At 38.0% G+C, this 15,751-nt stretch overlaps 1 protein-coding gene across 8 annotated transcripts in view; it reads left to right on the forward strand.

Moving 5' to 3' along the window:
- Positions 1–15,751, forward strand: part of SLC9A2 (solute carrier family 9 member A2) — a 100,618-nt gene that overhangs the window by 78,074 nt on the left and 6,793 nt on the right. For all 8 annotated transcript variants that reach the window (XM_035271803.3, XM_035271804.3, XM_078348397.1 and 5 more), the window contains 4 exons: positions 1,949–2,038; positions 2,954–3,024; positions 8,912–9,073; positions 13,816–13,912. In XM_035271803.3, coding sequence (XP_035127694.1) covers positions 1,949–2,038; positions 2,954–3,024; positions 8,912–9,073; positions 13,816–13,912 — 420 coding nt within the window. The remainder of the gene's footprint in view (positions 1–1,948; positions 2,039–2,953; positions 3,025–8,911; positions 9,074–13,815; positions 13,913–15,751) is intronic.

Here is a 15,751-nt window from a genome sequence, read left to right on the forward strand (position 1 = left end):
CCTGTCATATTTTGTGCCAATATTACATTACTTTTAAGTATATTCGCTGACAGTTCATCTTGATGTCTGTAAATCCTCTTTCAGTCTCCTTTTTCTAAAATCTTGTGGTCACATTTACTCTTCTAGGTTAATTTAAAATCAGTCTCTCAAGTTATGTTAAAAGTCTTCAGGAATATGTCACTGGAATTGTACTGTGGATACATGTTATTACAATATTGTTATCCCATCTAGGAACTATGTTTTTTCTGATATCTCAATATGTTTTTTAATCTCCTTCAGTTAAATTGTATAGTTCTCTTTATAAAGGTTTTATACATTTATGATAGGATTTTATACATATATAGAGATAATGGATAGTATATATATATATATATATACACACACACATATTTAAGGTCCTTTAATCTATAATATGTATATATAAATATACATATTTAAGGTCCTTTAATCTCCTTCAGTTAAATTGTATAGTTCTCTGTGTAAAGGTTTTATACATTTATGATAGGGTTTTATACATATATAGAGATAATGGATAGTATATATATACATATTTAGTATTTGAGATACTAATGTATTATATAACATATTATTAGCTACTAGTATGTACTAGCATTATATAGATACACACTCTCTTTTTATATGTTTTTTAAATTGATATTGTGTAAGTTTTTATTCTGTTACATTTAAAAATTAACATATGGGATGGCTTGGGCATTTTGAATTTATGTTAGTCACTGTACCAAATTTTCTTGTTACTTTTAGAGAAAAAGAGATTATCTCAGATTTTTTTAGGACAAAAATTTGATCATCCAGGAGCAACAAAAACTTCGTCACTTGATTTTCAATATTTATACGTGTAGCTCTTTGTCTGTCTATTCTCAGTTGACTGGGAAATGCAGAACTGCTGAACAGAGACAGACAGAGAGCATCCTTGTGTTGTTTCTGGCTCTATTGGAAATGCTTGCAATGTTTCCTTTTTAAGTGATATGTTCAGTATAGATTTCTGGCATATGTCTTTTGTCACATTAAGCAATATTTCTCCTCCTAGTTTACTGAATAGCTGATAGTTCTCCACATTTCCTGAGTTCACCCATGGCATGCCCAGACTGGCTGCAAGGTCCCTCACTGTGGTGCTTTGCTGTGCTGTGGTCTCCGCTGGGATATGCTTCTAGCATCTCCACCACTGCCTGCCAGGGTCTCCTCTGCTCCAAACTTTCCTTGGCCTGATCTTTGTCCTAGCCCTGTCATCCCTCTTCTGCCTACTTTGTAACTGTTTTTGGAAGTATCTGACTGTGTAAGACTATAAAGTCCTAGAACCGAGGTCTTTAACTATTCATCTTTGTGTTTCAAATGCCCAAGACCCTGCCTGTTATGTGTGCAATAGAAGCTTAGTGAAAAATTGTTTTAATAAATGAACAAATGAAAGAATCGCTGATACATTTTCTATGGATAATACAGCAAGTAGGTGATTCCTCTGAACTGGATAATACTTTATTATTATTACTATCATTATTATTTTTATAAAGAGGGAGCCTGACCATGTTGCCCAGGCTAGTCTTGGACTCCTGGCCCCAAGTGATCTGTCCACCTTGGCCTCCCAAAGTGGTGGGATTACAAACATGCGCCACTGCATCTGGCCTACTTTATTACTCTTTGTAATTACTTTCTCAGCTTCTTACATTTTTGTCTTTGTTTTTGTTGGGACATGGTCCTTTGAAAATATGCCAGCTATTTGAAAAGAAGGAAAAATTAACAAAAAGTTACATTTATTGTGTTAAATCTTGGTGGCAGAATATCCTTGTCTTTGCTTATCAAAGCTTAGGAGAAGAGGGGTTACTCTTGAATATTAAAATGTAGTTTTAAAAAATTTATAATAAATTTTTTACATTAAACAATTTATAAACTGTATAAATATATATTAAAAACTTAAATTCTGTTTCTTGTTCAGGGAATAACTATTCGTCCACTGGTGGAGTTTCTTGATGTCAAGAGGTCCAATAAAAAACAACAAGCTGTCAGTGAAGAAATCTATTGTCGGGTAGGTGTTAAGAGAGTATAATCATTTTAATGATAAAGGAAAAATATTTGAATCAGTCGAAGAGCTTGGTACTACGTTGTCCATTTCCTGAAGAAGAAGGGAGTGGCAGGGTGAGAGGGAGGAGGGCCTGAAGAAGGTATGTGCTGGGGGAGTGTGGAATAGACATGGCCCCATGGTAACTTCTCCAGGTTAGCTTGCTAAACTCCTGCATGAGTAGAGAGACAAGAAGTCCCCTCTTTTTACTTCCTTCAGCCTGGAAATGTTCCTACTGGGAAATTATTACCGTATTTCATACTTTTCAAAGTTATTAACAAACAGTTATGGGTGAGCAAAATAGTCTAAGACTTACCTATTAATCTGATCGAAGAAAGGAATTAAGGGGGTAAAGAGACCAGCCTTGGTCCCTAAACCTCCAGAAATCTCCTAATCCCTACCTTTTCTTACCCCTGAAAAGGAATTACCATCCCTGACTATGTGGAGTGGTGTATACTGCCACATCAGCGTTTGAGTCAATCCCCAGAGGAGAGGGAAACCCTCCTCCATCTTTCTTGCAACATCTCATATCTTCCTTTTGCTGTTGCTCTGCCCCCACACACTTGGCTTTGTTCTATCCTACACCTGAGGTTTCTGTTTTTTGTTTAACTTGCTGCTTTTTTCATATTGAAAAGATGACATTTCCCCAAGAGCCAAAAATAAATGGGAATTGAAAAGAAAAAAAGACTTACTTATTACTGACCTGACAAACATTTCATCCATTTGTTTGAACATGAACTGTTTTATTGCTTTTGGCAATAAATAAACAAATAAAAAGCAAAACCTGTGAGAGTCTTTGGAGTTTAGGAATGATATAAGTAGAGTGAAAATTACTGATTTCAGGTAAAGACTAATCAATTTGCCTGCTTTTTTCTGTTTTAGTTGTTTGATCATGTGAAGACTGGAATTGAAGATGTTTGTGGACATTGGGGTCACAACTTTTGGAGAGACAAGTAAGAAGGTCTTATGCTATTGGGTTATGAAGTGGCCCAGGGTCACTCTGAAAGCGGGACATATTGATTTGTATTATTTTTCAATTGCGAATCTCTCCTGTGTTATACTGTAGAATGTCCTTTAAGATAAAGTTCAGCTATAACAGAGACGTGGAATAATAGTAGCTTAAACAAGGTAAAAGCTTATTTCCCTCTTCTGTAAATACCCAGAGGTTAGCAATTTAGGTTTAATAGAGGAGCTTTACTCCAAGACTCCCCAGGGTCCCAGAACCCTCTGTCTAGCTGGTCCACTAACAGTAGTCTTCATTTCCAAGACTGACTCTTGAACCACAATGGCTGCATCAATATTAGCCATTTGAGGCAGCAAGGAGGATGAAAGATGATGAAGAGACAAAGCATATGTGCTATTAATAGCTGCCTTCTAACGGAAACCATCAGAAGCTGTCATATTATTATTCTAATCATTGGCTACGACTCAGTCATGTGGCCATTCCTCTCTGCAAAGACGGGTGAGGAGTGTGGTCTATTTGGCTGAAAACTAGGGCTTCCATTACTATCCATTTTGCCAAACATGATGGGTGGGCTTTGTCAAATGCAGAGATTCAGACCATCTAAGGATGTAAACAGACAAGCAGAAATAACAAATATATATGTGTGTGTATATATATATATATATATATATATATATATATATATATATACATATATAACATATATTTTATGTTAAAGGCTAAAATTATCTGAAAGATTACATACATTTATATAAATTCAAACACACACACAAACATACAGAGTTTAGCATTCTGTAAAAGGCTCTGTGTTGCATAAATACAATTCAATACCAGTCTTCAAGAATCTTAAAGTTGAAGTGGAGAAGGTAGACTAGATAGGCAGAATTAGATGAATGCTTTAATATAAACTGAGAAACCGCGTTATAGGTCAAGAAGCTTGAATCAATTCTGACAGCAGCGTTAGGTGCATTGGGGTATAGGAGCCAGCCCTCACTTGCTAGTGGGAGCTCATCACATGTCTCTCTTCCTGACTACACATTTGGCACTGTCCAGAGCGGTTGCTTGAATCAGGGCTTATAACATGGAATTGATGAATGCTACAAATCAGGGCCCCCCTTTTTTTTTTCATAGAGCAGTTTGTTAAACATTTATCAGCACACCACTGGCTAGGCGAGACTTTCAGAGGCAGCATTTAAGTCAATCTCTGAAGACAGAAGAATGCATTTTAAACTATATTTGCTAGATTCCTCTTGTTTTATTTTTCCTAACTTGCTAACAGATTTTTTTTTCCCTCCACTGCTGAGTTACATGAAATTGACAAACCTACCAATGTCTGCAATTTAACACAAGGGAATTTTTGAGTGTTGCCTGTTTGCTCATATATGTTGGCATAATTTTGGGCTACATAAGACATATAAGCCATGGACTCAGGTCTCTCAAATTCTGTAATATTTGCACAACAAAAGAGTCACACAGCAAGCAGACTCCTGTGTTTGTGTATATACGTGTGTGTGAGAGAGACAATTAAGTAATATGATAATTGACAAAGACTTTCAGTGCTAGCACAATCTTTACAAGTTTTACAACACTGTTTACTAACGTAGACGGGCCCCTGTGACTCAGCCTTACTGTATAATGAAAGGAAAAATATTTTATTTATATGGAGAGCATGTTCAATTAGCCACATGGGAACACAAGGTAATAAAATTAAGCAAACTAAATTCTCCATTGTAAAACTATGTTTTAAATGGCCATTTCTCATGGGAAGTATTCCCTTTTCTGGAGGCAGGTTGTAGATCAGAGATCATAGACATCTGCCCTATGACTCTACCCTGAGACCTTCCTAACATGGAGGCATCCCCATCTGTGCCAAGCCAGTAGAACAGTCCTTTTGGCCTCTCTTCACTATTTTCATAGCCATGCCTATTTTCTGCCTACCTTGTTCCTTTCAACCCAACCACTTTCCTTCCTTTCTATGGCCCCTCTTGGTACTTTTCTGAAATGGCATGTGAGAGGCATAACCCAGAACAGCTGGTTCCCTTTCAAAAGTGAATGTTAGGTTCAAGATGTTTGCTGCTCCTCTGCCTCCCAAATGGTCAATATAGATTGGCCTTGGCACAGTAATCAGGCCATTGGTCCTGGGGCACTGTCAGAAGAAGGAACAGGTGGATACTTTGGTCACTTGGGTTTGGTCTGAAACTCAGGAGAAGAACTGTCAGAGAAAGTCTGGCTCTGTCTGTCTTTCAGGCAGAGACATTATCTCTGGGGTCCATGAGTCTGCCCTAGGCACATATCCAAAGACTGCCAGGCTAATTGGCTGTAAGTGCTAAAGATGGGAGAGCCAACCTTGCTCCATGCCTGAAAGGTAATGTTACATGGCTAGCATTTGCCACTGCAGTGAACACATTTCATTTAATACTTTTGTAAGCATTGATCTATTTCCAGGCACAATTTTTTTCCAGGAAAATTCTATTTCAAAGTTTCCTAGATCACTGCAGGCACTGCATATCATAGGTGGAGCAGGGAAGTGAGTGCAGGGGGATGTGGGGCTGACACAGGACATTTTAAAAATCAGTTCTGCTCAGATCACATCCTTGGTGAGTGTTAATGTTACTAAAAAGCAACATCAAAAAGAAATGATTGTTTTGGGCATGTTAGGTGTCTTTCCCTTTTCTCTGGAATCCTTATGCTGTGGATTTCCAGTGGTTCTGCCAGAGAATTCTTGAGGCATTTGATCCTTTGAGAATGAAATGAAGGGTGATACAGTAGGGACCCTTCTCAGTCTTGACACAAGCAGTCTAATGATGGTGAAATAGAATGCCTATGTGTAGCTTAGCAGAGAAATGAAAGGTGTGGAAATGAAGCAAAGGAAATGCATTATCTCTACATGAAATAGAGCAGATGCCATTGTCCTTGGGGTTTGTTCTTCCTTTTACTTCTCTCTAGTGAAAAGCTAAGACAACGATAATAATAAAAGAAGTTTTAAAAGATGTGTTGCTGCCAGGAGTCCTGGCTCAATGGGCCTACCATGAAACTAAAATTAAAAGTAGAAAAAAGTAGACCCAGTCTTAAGTGTGCAGTGGCCAGCCAAAAACAAAGCACATTCAGGGATGGCTCTTCTTTAATTATTCAGAGCCTTCTAGTCTGTAGAACAAAGGACTAGCAACAATAATGTGGGTTAACATCAATTCTTTTCATGGCACAGGTGTGTCTATAAACCACCTTGGGCTTGTGGTGATCACTTACTTCTTTCTCAACAAATATTTATTGCATGCTGCTTCACTTATATATTGGCATAATAATGTTGTGTAACAAACCATCCCCCAAACTCAGCTGCTCAGAACAAGTCATTATTAGTAAAGTGCATGAGTCAAGAGGCTGATCAGGGTTGAGCTTGGCCAGTTGCGGCTGGGCTTGCTCATGTGCTCCAGTGAGTTGGCTGGCTGCCAGCTGATTCTGGCTGGACCTATCTGGTGTGATTGGGGTGAGGTGACTCTGCTCCCTTTGACAGTAGCCTTTGTCCTGGGACTAAGGAGCCACTCTGCATATCCTTCTAATAGTGATTGTTGAAGCACAAGATGTAAGCCTTCATGTGCCAGTCCAGGTTAAGGCAATGTTGCCATCATTATGCTTGCTAATAGCCCAAGGAACATTATTGAGCACGCTGGCAGGAAACAGGGCAAAGCAAGTCATCTAGGCCATGGTGGAAGGCCATTGCCAAGTGATATGGCAGAAGGTGTGGACAGAGGGAGAAGTTGGGCCAAATGATTCATTCTATTACACATGCCTACAGTGTGCCAAGCACTGGTGACACAGAAAAAAAAATGTCTGCCCATGTAGATCATATATTCTTGTGCTAGGAGACAGAAAGGAAGACAAGTAAATTGCATGTCATACTAGAAAGATATAACTACTATGGAGAAAAATACATCTGGGCAGCGAGATGGAGACTGCTGGAGGAGGAAGGCTGTGTGCAGTTCTGACAGGACGGATAGGAAGGGCACTTTTGAGAAAATGATTGTCAAGGAAAGACTTAAAGGAAGTATAAAAGTGAGCCCTGCAGATATCTGGGGGAGAAACATTCCTAGCAGAAGGAACAGTCAGTATAAAGACTCAGGGATGGGAGCATGGCTGGTAAGTCTCTAAGATAGGAAGGACCCCAGTGAGGCTGCAGCCAAGGGGGAGGAGCACAGTGCCAAGAGGGGCAGAACCAGATTGTGTAGGAAGTCACAGGCCATTGTACTTGTACCCAAGGAAGATACAGAACAGTTACATTGTTAGACTTATATTTTAACAGGAGCACTGGGGCTTCTGTGTTGAGAATACTGTAAGAATGCAATGGTGGAAGCAGGAACACCAATTCACTACAAGAATCCAGTGAGAGAGAACAATGTCTTGGACCAGAATAATAGCATTAGATGAAGTGGGAGATGGCTGGATTTTGTATATATTTTGATGGTGGACCAACAGAAATTGCTAATGGAAGAAAGATTTGGAGTACTAGTCTGCTAGGGATGCCATAACCAAAGTACCACAGATTGAGTGGCTCAACAGAGATGAATTGTCTCATAATTCTGGGGACTCAAAGTGAGACAGCAAGGTGTGTCAGCAGGGCTTATTTCTTATGAGGGCCATGAGGGAAGGTTCTGTTCTACACCCCTCTCCTTGGCTTGTAGATGGCTGTTTTCTCCCTGCCTCTTCATATCATCTTCCCTCTCTCTGTATGTGTTGGAATCCAAATATCCTCTTTTTCTAAGTACACAAGTCATTTTGGATTTGGGCCTACTCTGATGTCCTCATCTTAACTTAATCACCTCTATAAACACTAGATTTTCAAATGTGGTTAGAGTCTGAGATACTGGGGATTAGACTTTAATATATTAATTTTTGGTGGGACACAGTTCATTCCATAACATAGAACATGAGAAAAGTAGAAGAATCAGGGATGACCCCAGGATTTTTAACCTGGTGGGTCATCATTCACTGAGATGGGAGGGAGGATTCCAGGAGAATACCAGTTCATTTGAATATGTTAAATTTAAGATGCCCCTTAGCTATCCAACTGGAGATGTTGAGTAAGTAGCCAAAATCTCATATCTGGCATTTGGCCGAGCGGTTGGAGCTGGAGATGCAAATGTGGGGGTCACTGGCATAGATATGCTATAAAGAGCTGGGAGACTGGGCAAGATGGTGATGGGAGTGAGTGGCATATGGAAGAGGACCAAGAACTGAGGCCCAGAGCACTCCTACATTAGAGGTCAAAAAGAAGAAAACAAAACAGAGAGAGGGTGAGACAGAGGTTGGGGGACTCCGGTGTGGTGACCTGGAAGTCAAATGAAGACAATAGTTTAAGCAAGTGAGGGTAGGAAAGATGAGGACTCATAACTGCCCATTGTATTTATATCATGGGGTTCACTGACTATGTGTTAGGGGCAGCTTTAATGGAGTATTGAGGCAATGTGAATGCTCAAGAGAGAATCAGAGGAGAGGAATTGGAGAAAGCAAATAGTGATAATGTTTCTGAGCAAGTTTGCTAAAAGCAGAAGTAGAGAATGGTAAAGAGAAAAACATATGTATTTTAATCTGTAATTAGTGAATACTAGATATATGTCTGTCAGGGTCAGATATACAAAAATGTATGTGTATATATGTATATGACAGTATGTGTCATATATACATATATGTGTATGTGTATATATACACATACATACATATATAAGTACGCACATACTAAATCTATAAAATCACCAGATTGACTAAATACTGCTACTATTTTCCTGGGAATGGTGGAAATGGCTGTATTGGTAAAAACAACAACTATTTTCTTAGTCAATGCAGTATTAATTTATTGAAAGTTTGGCTTTCTTGATTTACAGGTTTAAGAAGTTTGATGATAAATATCTGCGGAAGCTTTTGATTCGGGAAAATCAACCCAAGTCAAGCATTGTATCTTTATATAAAAAGCTTGAAATAAAACATGCCATTGAGATGGCAGAGACTGGGATGATAAGTACTGTCTCTACATTTGCATCTCTAAAGTAAGTATGGCCTTGCAAATAAAAGTTAGTATTGCTAAATATGCATTAATAGTATTTTGAAACTAGTAATAATAAGTTTTAAAAAATTGGCCCAGGCCAGGCACAGTGGCTCACTCCTGTAATCCCAGCATTTTAGGAGGCCGAGGTACCAGATAGATCACTTGAGGCCAGGAGTTTGAGACAAGTCTAGCTAACATGGTGAAATGCTGTCTCTACTAAAAGTACAAAAATTAGCTGGGAATGATGGTGTGTGCCTGTAATCCTTGCTACTTGGGAGGCTAAGGTGGGAGAATTGCTTGAACCTGGGAGGTGGAGGTTGCAGTGAGCCGAGATTGTGCCACTGCACTCCAACGTGGGCAACAGAGACTCTGTCTCAAAAAAAAAAAAAATTGACCTGTGCCCTAGAGATGCCTTAAGACCTCACAGCAGAATGAGATCCTGGTTAAAATGTGAAAGCTTAGAAATGTGTATGTTACATTATGTTATGTTATGTTATGTTATGTTATGTTATGTTATGTTATGTTATGTTATGTTATGTTATATTATATTATGGTTTTGTGTTATGTTATTTTAGATGCTTGAGAGAAGCAAGCTTAAATTATCTAGGGAGGAAAACAAGATTAAAAAGAGCCTTAAACTGCTTCTATGTATTTCCCTAAACAATGTCTAGCAACTGATAAAAAACAACCAAACTTATGAGTAGGCAAGAAAATGTGATTTAAAACATTAAGAAAAGGAGAAACAAAATAGTTTTTACAGGCCTAAAGGGAATTTAGATAATTGAATTATCAGACGGAAACTTCTAAAATGTAAAATGTGTGTGTGTGTGTGTGTGTGTGTGTGTGTGTGCATGTGTGTGTGTGTATGTTTAAGGAAAGGAAATTACATTAACAGTTTTGGCAATGTCATGGAGATTATCAAGTGGAAATTCTTGAGGTGCAAATAAAGTAACTGACTTTATGATCTTATTTGATGGATGTAACAGCAGATTAGACAGAGTTAATGAGAGAATTGATTAATTAGAAGATCGATAAGAAGGAAATAACCAAAATAAAGCAAAAGGGGAAAATACTTATATAGAAAGCTACATACTGAGTGCAAAACAGATAAAGACAACATTAATAGAAGAAAAGAACTACTCAATATTGTACAATTTTAAATTCTCCTCAAATTGATATTTGGATTCAATGACAGGTCAGTCAAAGTCCCAGGGTGTGTGTGTGTGTGTGTGTGTGCATGTGCATGTTTAGACAAGTTGATCCTAAAGTTTTAATGGAAATACAAAAGGCCAAGACAGTTTTGAAGAAATACAGACTTGAAAGGTTTACATTATTGGATAACAGGACTTCACATAAAGCTACATAGAGACAATATAATATTGGAAAAAGACATATAAGCAAGCCAGTGTAAAAAAATAGTTCAGAACAGATCCACCAACATATGGACACTTGATTAATGACAAAGTTTACAGAACAAGCAATGGCAAAGACAAGGTGCCTTGAATAAATGGTTCTGATCAATTAGGTATTCATATGGAGACAAAATGAAATTAACCACTGCCTCACACTCTTATCAAGTCAAGTTATATTGTAGATCTGAATGTGAGAAGTGAAACAATAAAGCTTTTGAAGATTCTATAGGCACATACTTAATGTTGTGATAGGAAAAGATGTTTTTAAACAAGCTCCAAAAAGCACTAGCTATAAAGGAAAAGATTAATATACTGAACTGTATTAAAATCATGAGATTTCATTTATCTCAACACATCATTAAAGGGATAAAAAGGCAAACCACAGACTGGGAGGAAGATACCTGGCTCACCTAAGTGACAAAGGGCTAGGGGAAAATAGAAAATCCTAAAGAAAAATGAACAAGGAACTTGTTCAGACACTTTATAAAACAGGATATCCAAATGGCTAATAATTATATATGTGTTCTGAAAACATACATGTGAATATTCATAGAAGCATTGTTTGCAATAGCCAAAAGTTGGAATTTATCTAAATATGCATGAACAACAAAACAGATGACCTGTGATATACTTATACCATGGAATATTATACATCAGTGAAATTGAATGAATTATAGCTACATGCAATAATGTAGATGAATCTTCAACATAATGCTAAGGAACAGAAGCTAAATGCCAAAGACTATGTATTATACTATTCCATGTATATAAAGTTCAAGTTCAGGCACAGTGAATCTATGAAGTCAGAATAGGTATTGCTGTTGGCAGAGAGGGAGAGAATCAGTGATTGGTAGGAGGGAACATGAAGTAATTTCTGGGATTCTAGTGAATGTTCTGTTTCTTAACTTGAGCAGTGGTTGCCTGAGTATGTTCATTTATCTGAACATATAAGATTCATGTACTTACTTTATATTATATTTTATAAAAATGGTTTAAGTATAAACAGGGATGTAGTTGTACACTTGTATGCAAACACATTTTGGTAAGAATTTGGTAGGCACATTATACAAGAAAATAAGATATCAAAAAGATAGATTGTACTTAATGACCTCTTATATTCCTTCCAACTCTGAAAATCTGTGAATTAACTTTGATGGTAAAAAAAAAAACCTGACTAGAAAGTGGAACAGCTGTCTAAACAAAAACACCTCTCCCTGAGAAAATGCTTCTAATAAACTATCTGAGTGATTGAGAGGAGGTAAAAATGAATCACCTAAATCTAGAGAAGTCTGTCCTGCAGAAGCATTAATTCTCTGTGTTTACTCCTCTCTGTGAATCCATTACCCATTGTGCACTAGGTTTTTGTACCCCAGTAAGTACTATTATGATTGGTTCACAGCAGTGGTAAATTTGCATTGAAACATATAAGAAAACTGTGTTCTTTAATTTCTGTGTCCTCAGTGCTTCTTCTGTAAGACCTGCATTTATGCATATCAACTTTCCCGGCTTTAATTTGTTTCTTAATTTTTCTTTTCTATTTATTTTCTTATACTACATATTTTTGTAGCCTGCCTCAAGCCCTTTTTGGAAGGAGTTAGAATAAAAATATATAAATGCAGTTCCCAACTGTCTACTGTAAAAGGAATTACATTCCATAAAATAACCTCAAACACTGATTTGCAAATGCTGAACCTTTTTTGTTTCTTTTGAGATGGAATCTTGCTTTGTCACCCAGGTTAGAGTGCAGTGGCACAATCTCGGCTCACTGCAACCTCTGCCATCCAGGTTCAAGCGATTTTCCTGCCTCAGCCTCCTGAGTAGTTGGGATTAAGGGCGCCCACCACCAAACCCAGTTAATTTTTGTATTTTTAATAGAGATGGGGTTTTGTCATGTTGTTCAAGCTGTTCTCAAACCCCTGACCTCAGGTGATCTGCCAACCTCAGCCTCTCAAAGTGCTGGGATTACAGGCATGAACTACTGCTCCCAGCTGCAAATACTGAACCACTTTTCTTTTCTTTCTTTCTTTTTTTTTTTTTTTGAGACGGAGTTTCGCTCTTGTTACCCAGGCTGGAGCACAATGGCGCGATCTCGGCTCACCGCAACCTCCGCCTCCTGGGTTCAGGCAATTTTCTCCTGCCTCAGCCTCCTGAGTAGCTGGGATTACAGGCACGCGCCACCATGCCCAGCTAATTTTTTTGTATTTTTAGTAGAGACGGGGTTTCACCATGTTGACCAGGATGGTCTCGATCTCTTGACCTCATGATCCACCCGCCTCGGCCTCCCAAAGTGCTGGGATTATAGGCGTGAGCCACCGCGCCCGGCCTGAACCACTTTTCTAGAGGGACACACAAGGTTAGGTTTTTTTGAGCCTCTGTTCACAAAATTTTCATCAGCCAATCAATATGTAGCCTTTTTATGTATGTTTATGTTTATGGACACCTTATTTAATATATATTGCTGATTCATTAACAATGAACTCATGGTCAGGAGCACGATAAACTCACTATGATCAAGCTTAATTAACGCATTTTCTCCGTAAGGCACATCACAGGCTTCTTGTGCTTGGGAACTCTAGACATCACTTCAGCAATACCTGGGGGCCATTTAAAGCAGCAGAATCACCAATAAATAGAATAAAAATATAAAACATCATGTCACTAAATAGACTGTGAGAAGGACATTATTTATAGTATTAGAGTAGAAACAAGAAAGCAGATTTCTCCTTGTTCAACATGTTCAGGGAAAGTGTGTCAAGTGACTCCAATTTTTTGCCACTCTCCATATGTCTGTGAATAACTGCAAAAGTACTTAAATTCTGATATTGGGTTTATAAATCAATGTTAGCAAGTAGGTGAGTTCATGATTATGGAACCCAGAAATGAGGATTGACTGTATATACATACATGTTATAAATGGTGTGCTTGCAAATATTTATAATGAGGTTTTTGAAATATGAAAACTTAATGGTAAATTGAAGTCAATTAGGTTTCTGCTGAAGAAAACTATTCTATTACTTTATTTATGGAGTGTCACAAATAATAAAGTGATATAGCATTATAAGCCATTGTAGTTTTTATTCTTTGAAATCATAGTGACATGATTAGACTCTGAAAACATGTGGATTATTAAATTTGCTATAAATGATTTTGACACTGAGATAAGAGTTATAGAATTTGGAATTATTTTAAGTTATTGAATAAACCCTAAGTGTTATTTTTAAAAGTTAAGATTCTTCTTAAATACTGGTATTATATTTTTTATTTCTAAGGAAGAAAATAAATGATTTTAATATTTGTTGAAAGGTAAAATATTCTTTCTAAACTTTCACAGTGATTTCCGTGAAGAAAAAATAAGGAAGGTCACGCCTGGTGAAATTGATGAAATTCGAGAACTCTTATCAAGAAATCTCTATCAAATCCGTCAGCGAGTGAGAATAATTTATGTAGCAAAATATTTACTTACCTTTGGCTAACAGGCTGCCTTCTGGTTTTGTGCTGTAATTGGAGGCTGAGCCATGACACTGGGCTCAGCAGGTCCTATGCTGGGCATCTTCTCTGCTTCTCCTCTCAACCCCTCTTCAGGGTTCTGCTATCTTCCTGGAAACCATGGCTGAAGCCTTGGGGTCCCCTGGGAGTTCTGCTGCTGTGGACTTGGATATAAAGAAATATACACGTTGACTAATTTTAAAGAAATGAATTGATGGCTATTTGTTTTCAGGAAATAGTTTTACAGCTTAGACTTTTAAAATGGAGCTCACCCTCCTTGTTATTTATAAAGTGCTATAGTTTCTTCTCTTCAGAGTCACTTCCACCTCATTTCCATTGTTAGCACCTTTATTTTAATAATTTGCTAATAACACTGCTAAGGAGTAGAGAGTGTCCTCAATTTCAGTGTGTTGCAAGCATTAACTCATTTAGTCCTCCAATGAGTGGTAGGTGTTACTGTTGCCTCCATTTCACAGATGAAGAAACTGAGGCACAGGGAGGTGAAGTGGCACACGGGCCACACAGCTTGTCAAGAGTCCTCCTTGCTTATGTGGGGACTGTTTCAGCAGCTCCTTACCTGGTCTGCCCATAAGGGCGTCCCCATTCCATCCATATGACTCTTACCTGACCCTCTTTCCTTCTACACCTTTTAATTTGAAACGAAACAAAACAATAGTTGTGGCTTCCAAACGAAGCTATTTGTTGGAAATGTGGACTCTATTTCCAAGTTCCACTTTATCCAACCATATTTCCACATCTCCCTCACCCATCTGCTCCTGAAACACCCAGGCAGTGAGAGGTTCTGGTTTTGTTCTTTGGCCCAGGTGGCTTTCTTGCTGTCCCGGAGAGCATCTCACACCTTCCTGTCAGCTGATCCAAAGCCTCCAGGTTTTAAGATTCCCCCAACAGCCACCGTGTTATTCCCATCCCTGTGGTTAAATGGAATAGCACTTGGAGCTTATACTGTACCACATACTTGCAGCACTTATATTCATGATTTTGTATAATTGTGTTAGCCTTAGATGCTCAATGAGATGGTAAATCCTTAAGGCAGGAATGAAGACTTGTTCTGTGTTAGGTTTGTATCTCTTACCAGAACCTAACACATTTCTGAACACAGGGATATTCCCAAGAAGTACATGTTTATTCTATCAGAAATGAATTTAACTATTATTTATGATTTATTTTAGGAAACACATTTCTATATAGCTTGTAAAACTAAAAATGGATGCTGTGTTCAGCCCTAGTTTAGAAATTTTACTTTTCAAATACTGGGATGTGATCATTGTGGGGAGTGTCGCCAGCTCTCTTGATGTCACAACCCAGTTGAAAAAAGGGACCATTCTGAAGTTAATCAGAAGGGGATGGCACCACCAAGTGGCTCAAAGTGGTTTGTTTTTAATGTCAATAATTCCTATTCGAAAGAGATTGTAGGATGGTGACTTATATTTTATTTCCAGCTATTAATGATGGCTAAATACCTATAAGAAACTTCAAGGTAGACATGGCATTTGATGAATTCAATCATTTTTCTCATTTATGAAAACCACACTTTTTCAATGAAAAACAAACCTTCTTAGCTGACTTCTATTAAAGGATGAATTATGTGGTACATATGTGTAATACCAACTCAGAAGGCTGAGGCGGGAGAATTGCTTGAGTCCAGGAGTTGGAGGCTGCAGTGAGTTATGAGCGCCACTGCATTGCAGCCTGGGTGACAGAGCGAGACCCCAGCTCTAACAAAAGAAAAAGAAAAAAACCCAAAAAGAAAAGAAAATATA

Source organism: Callithrix jacchus, chromosome 14, assembly GCF_049354715.1.
Source record: "Callithrix jacchus isolate 240 chromosome 14, calJac240_pri, whole genome shotgun sequence".
Classification (NCBI taxonomy): Eukaryota; Metazoa; Chordata; class Mammalia; order Primates; family Cebidae; genus Callithrix; species Callithrix jacchus.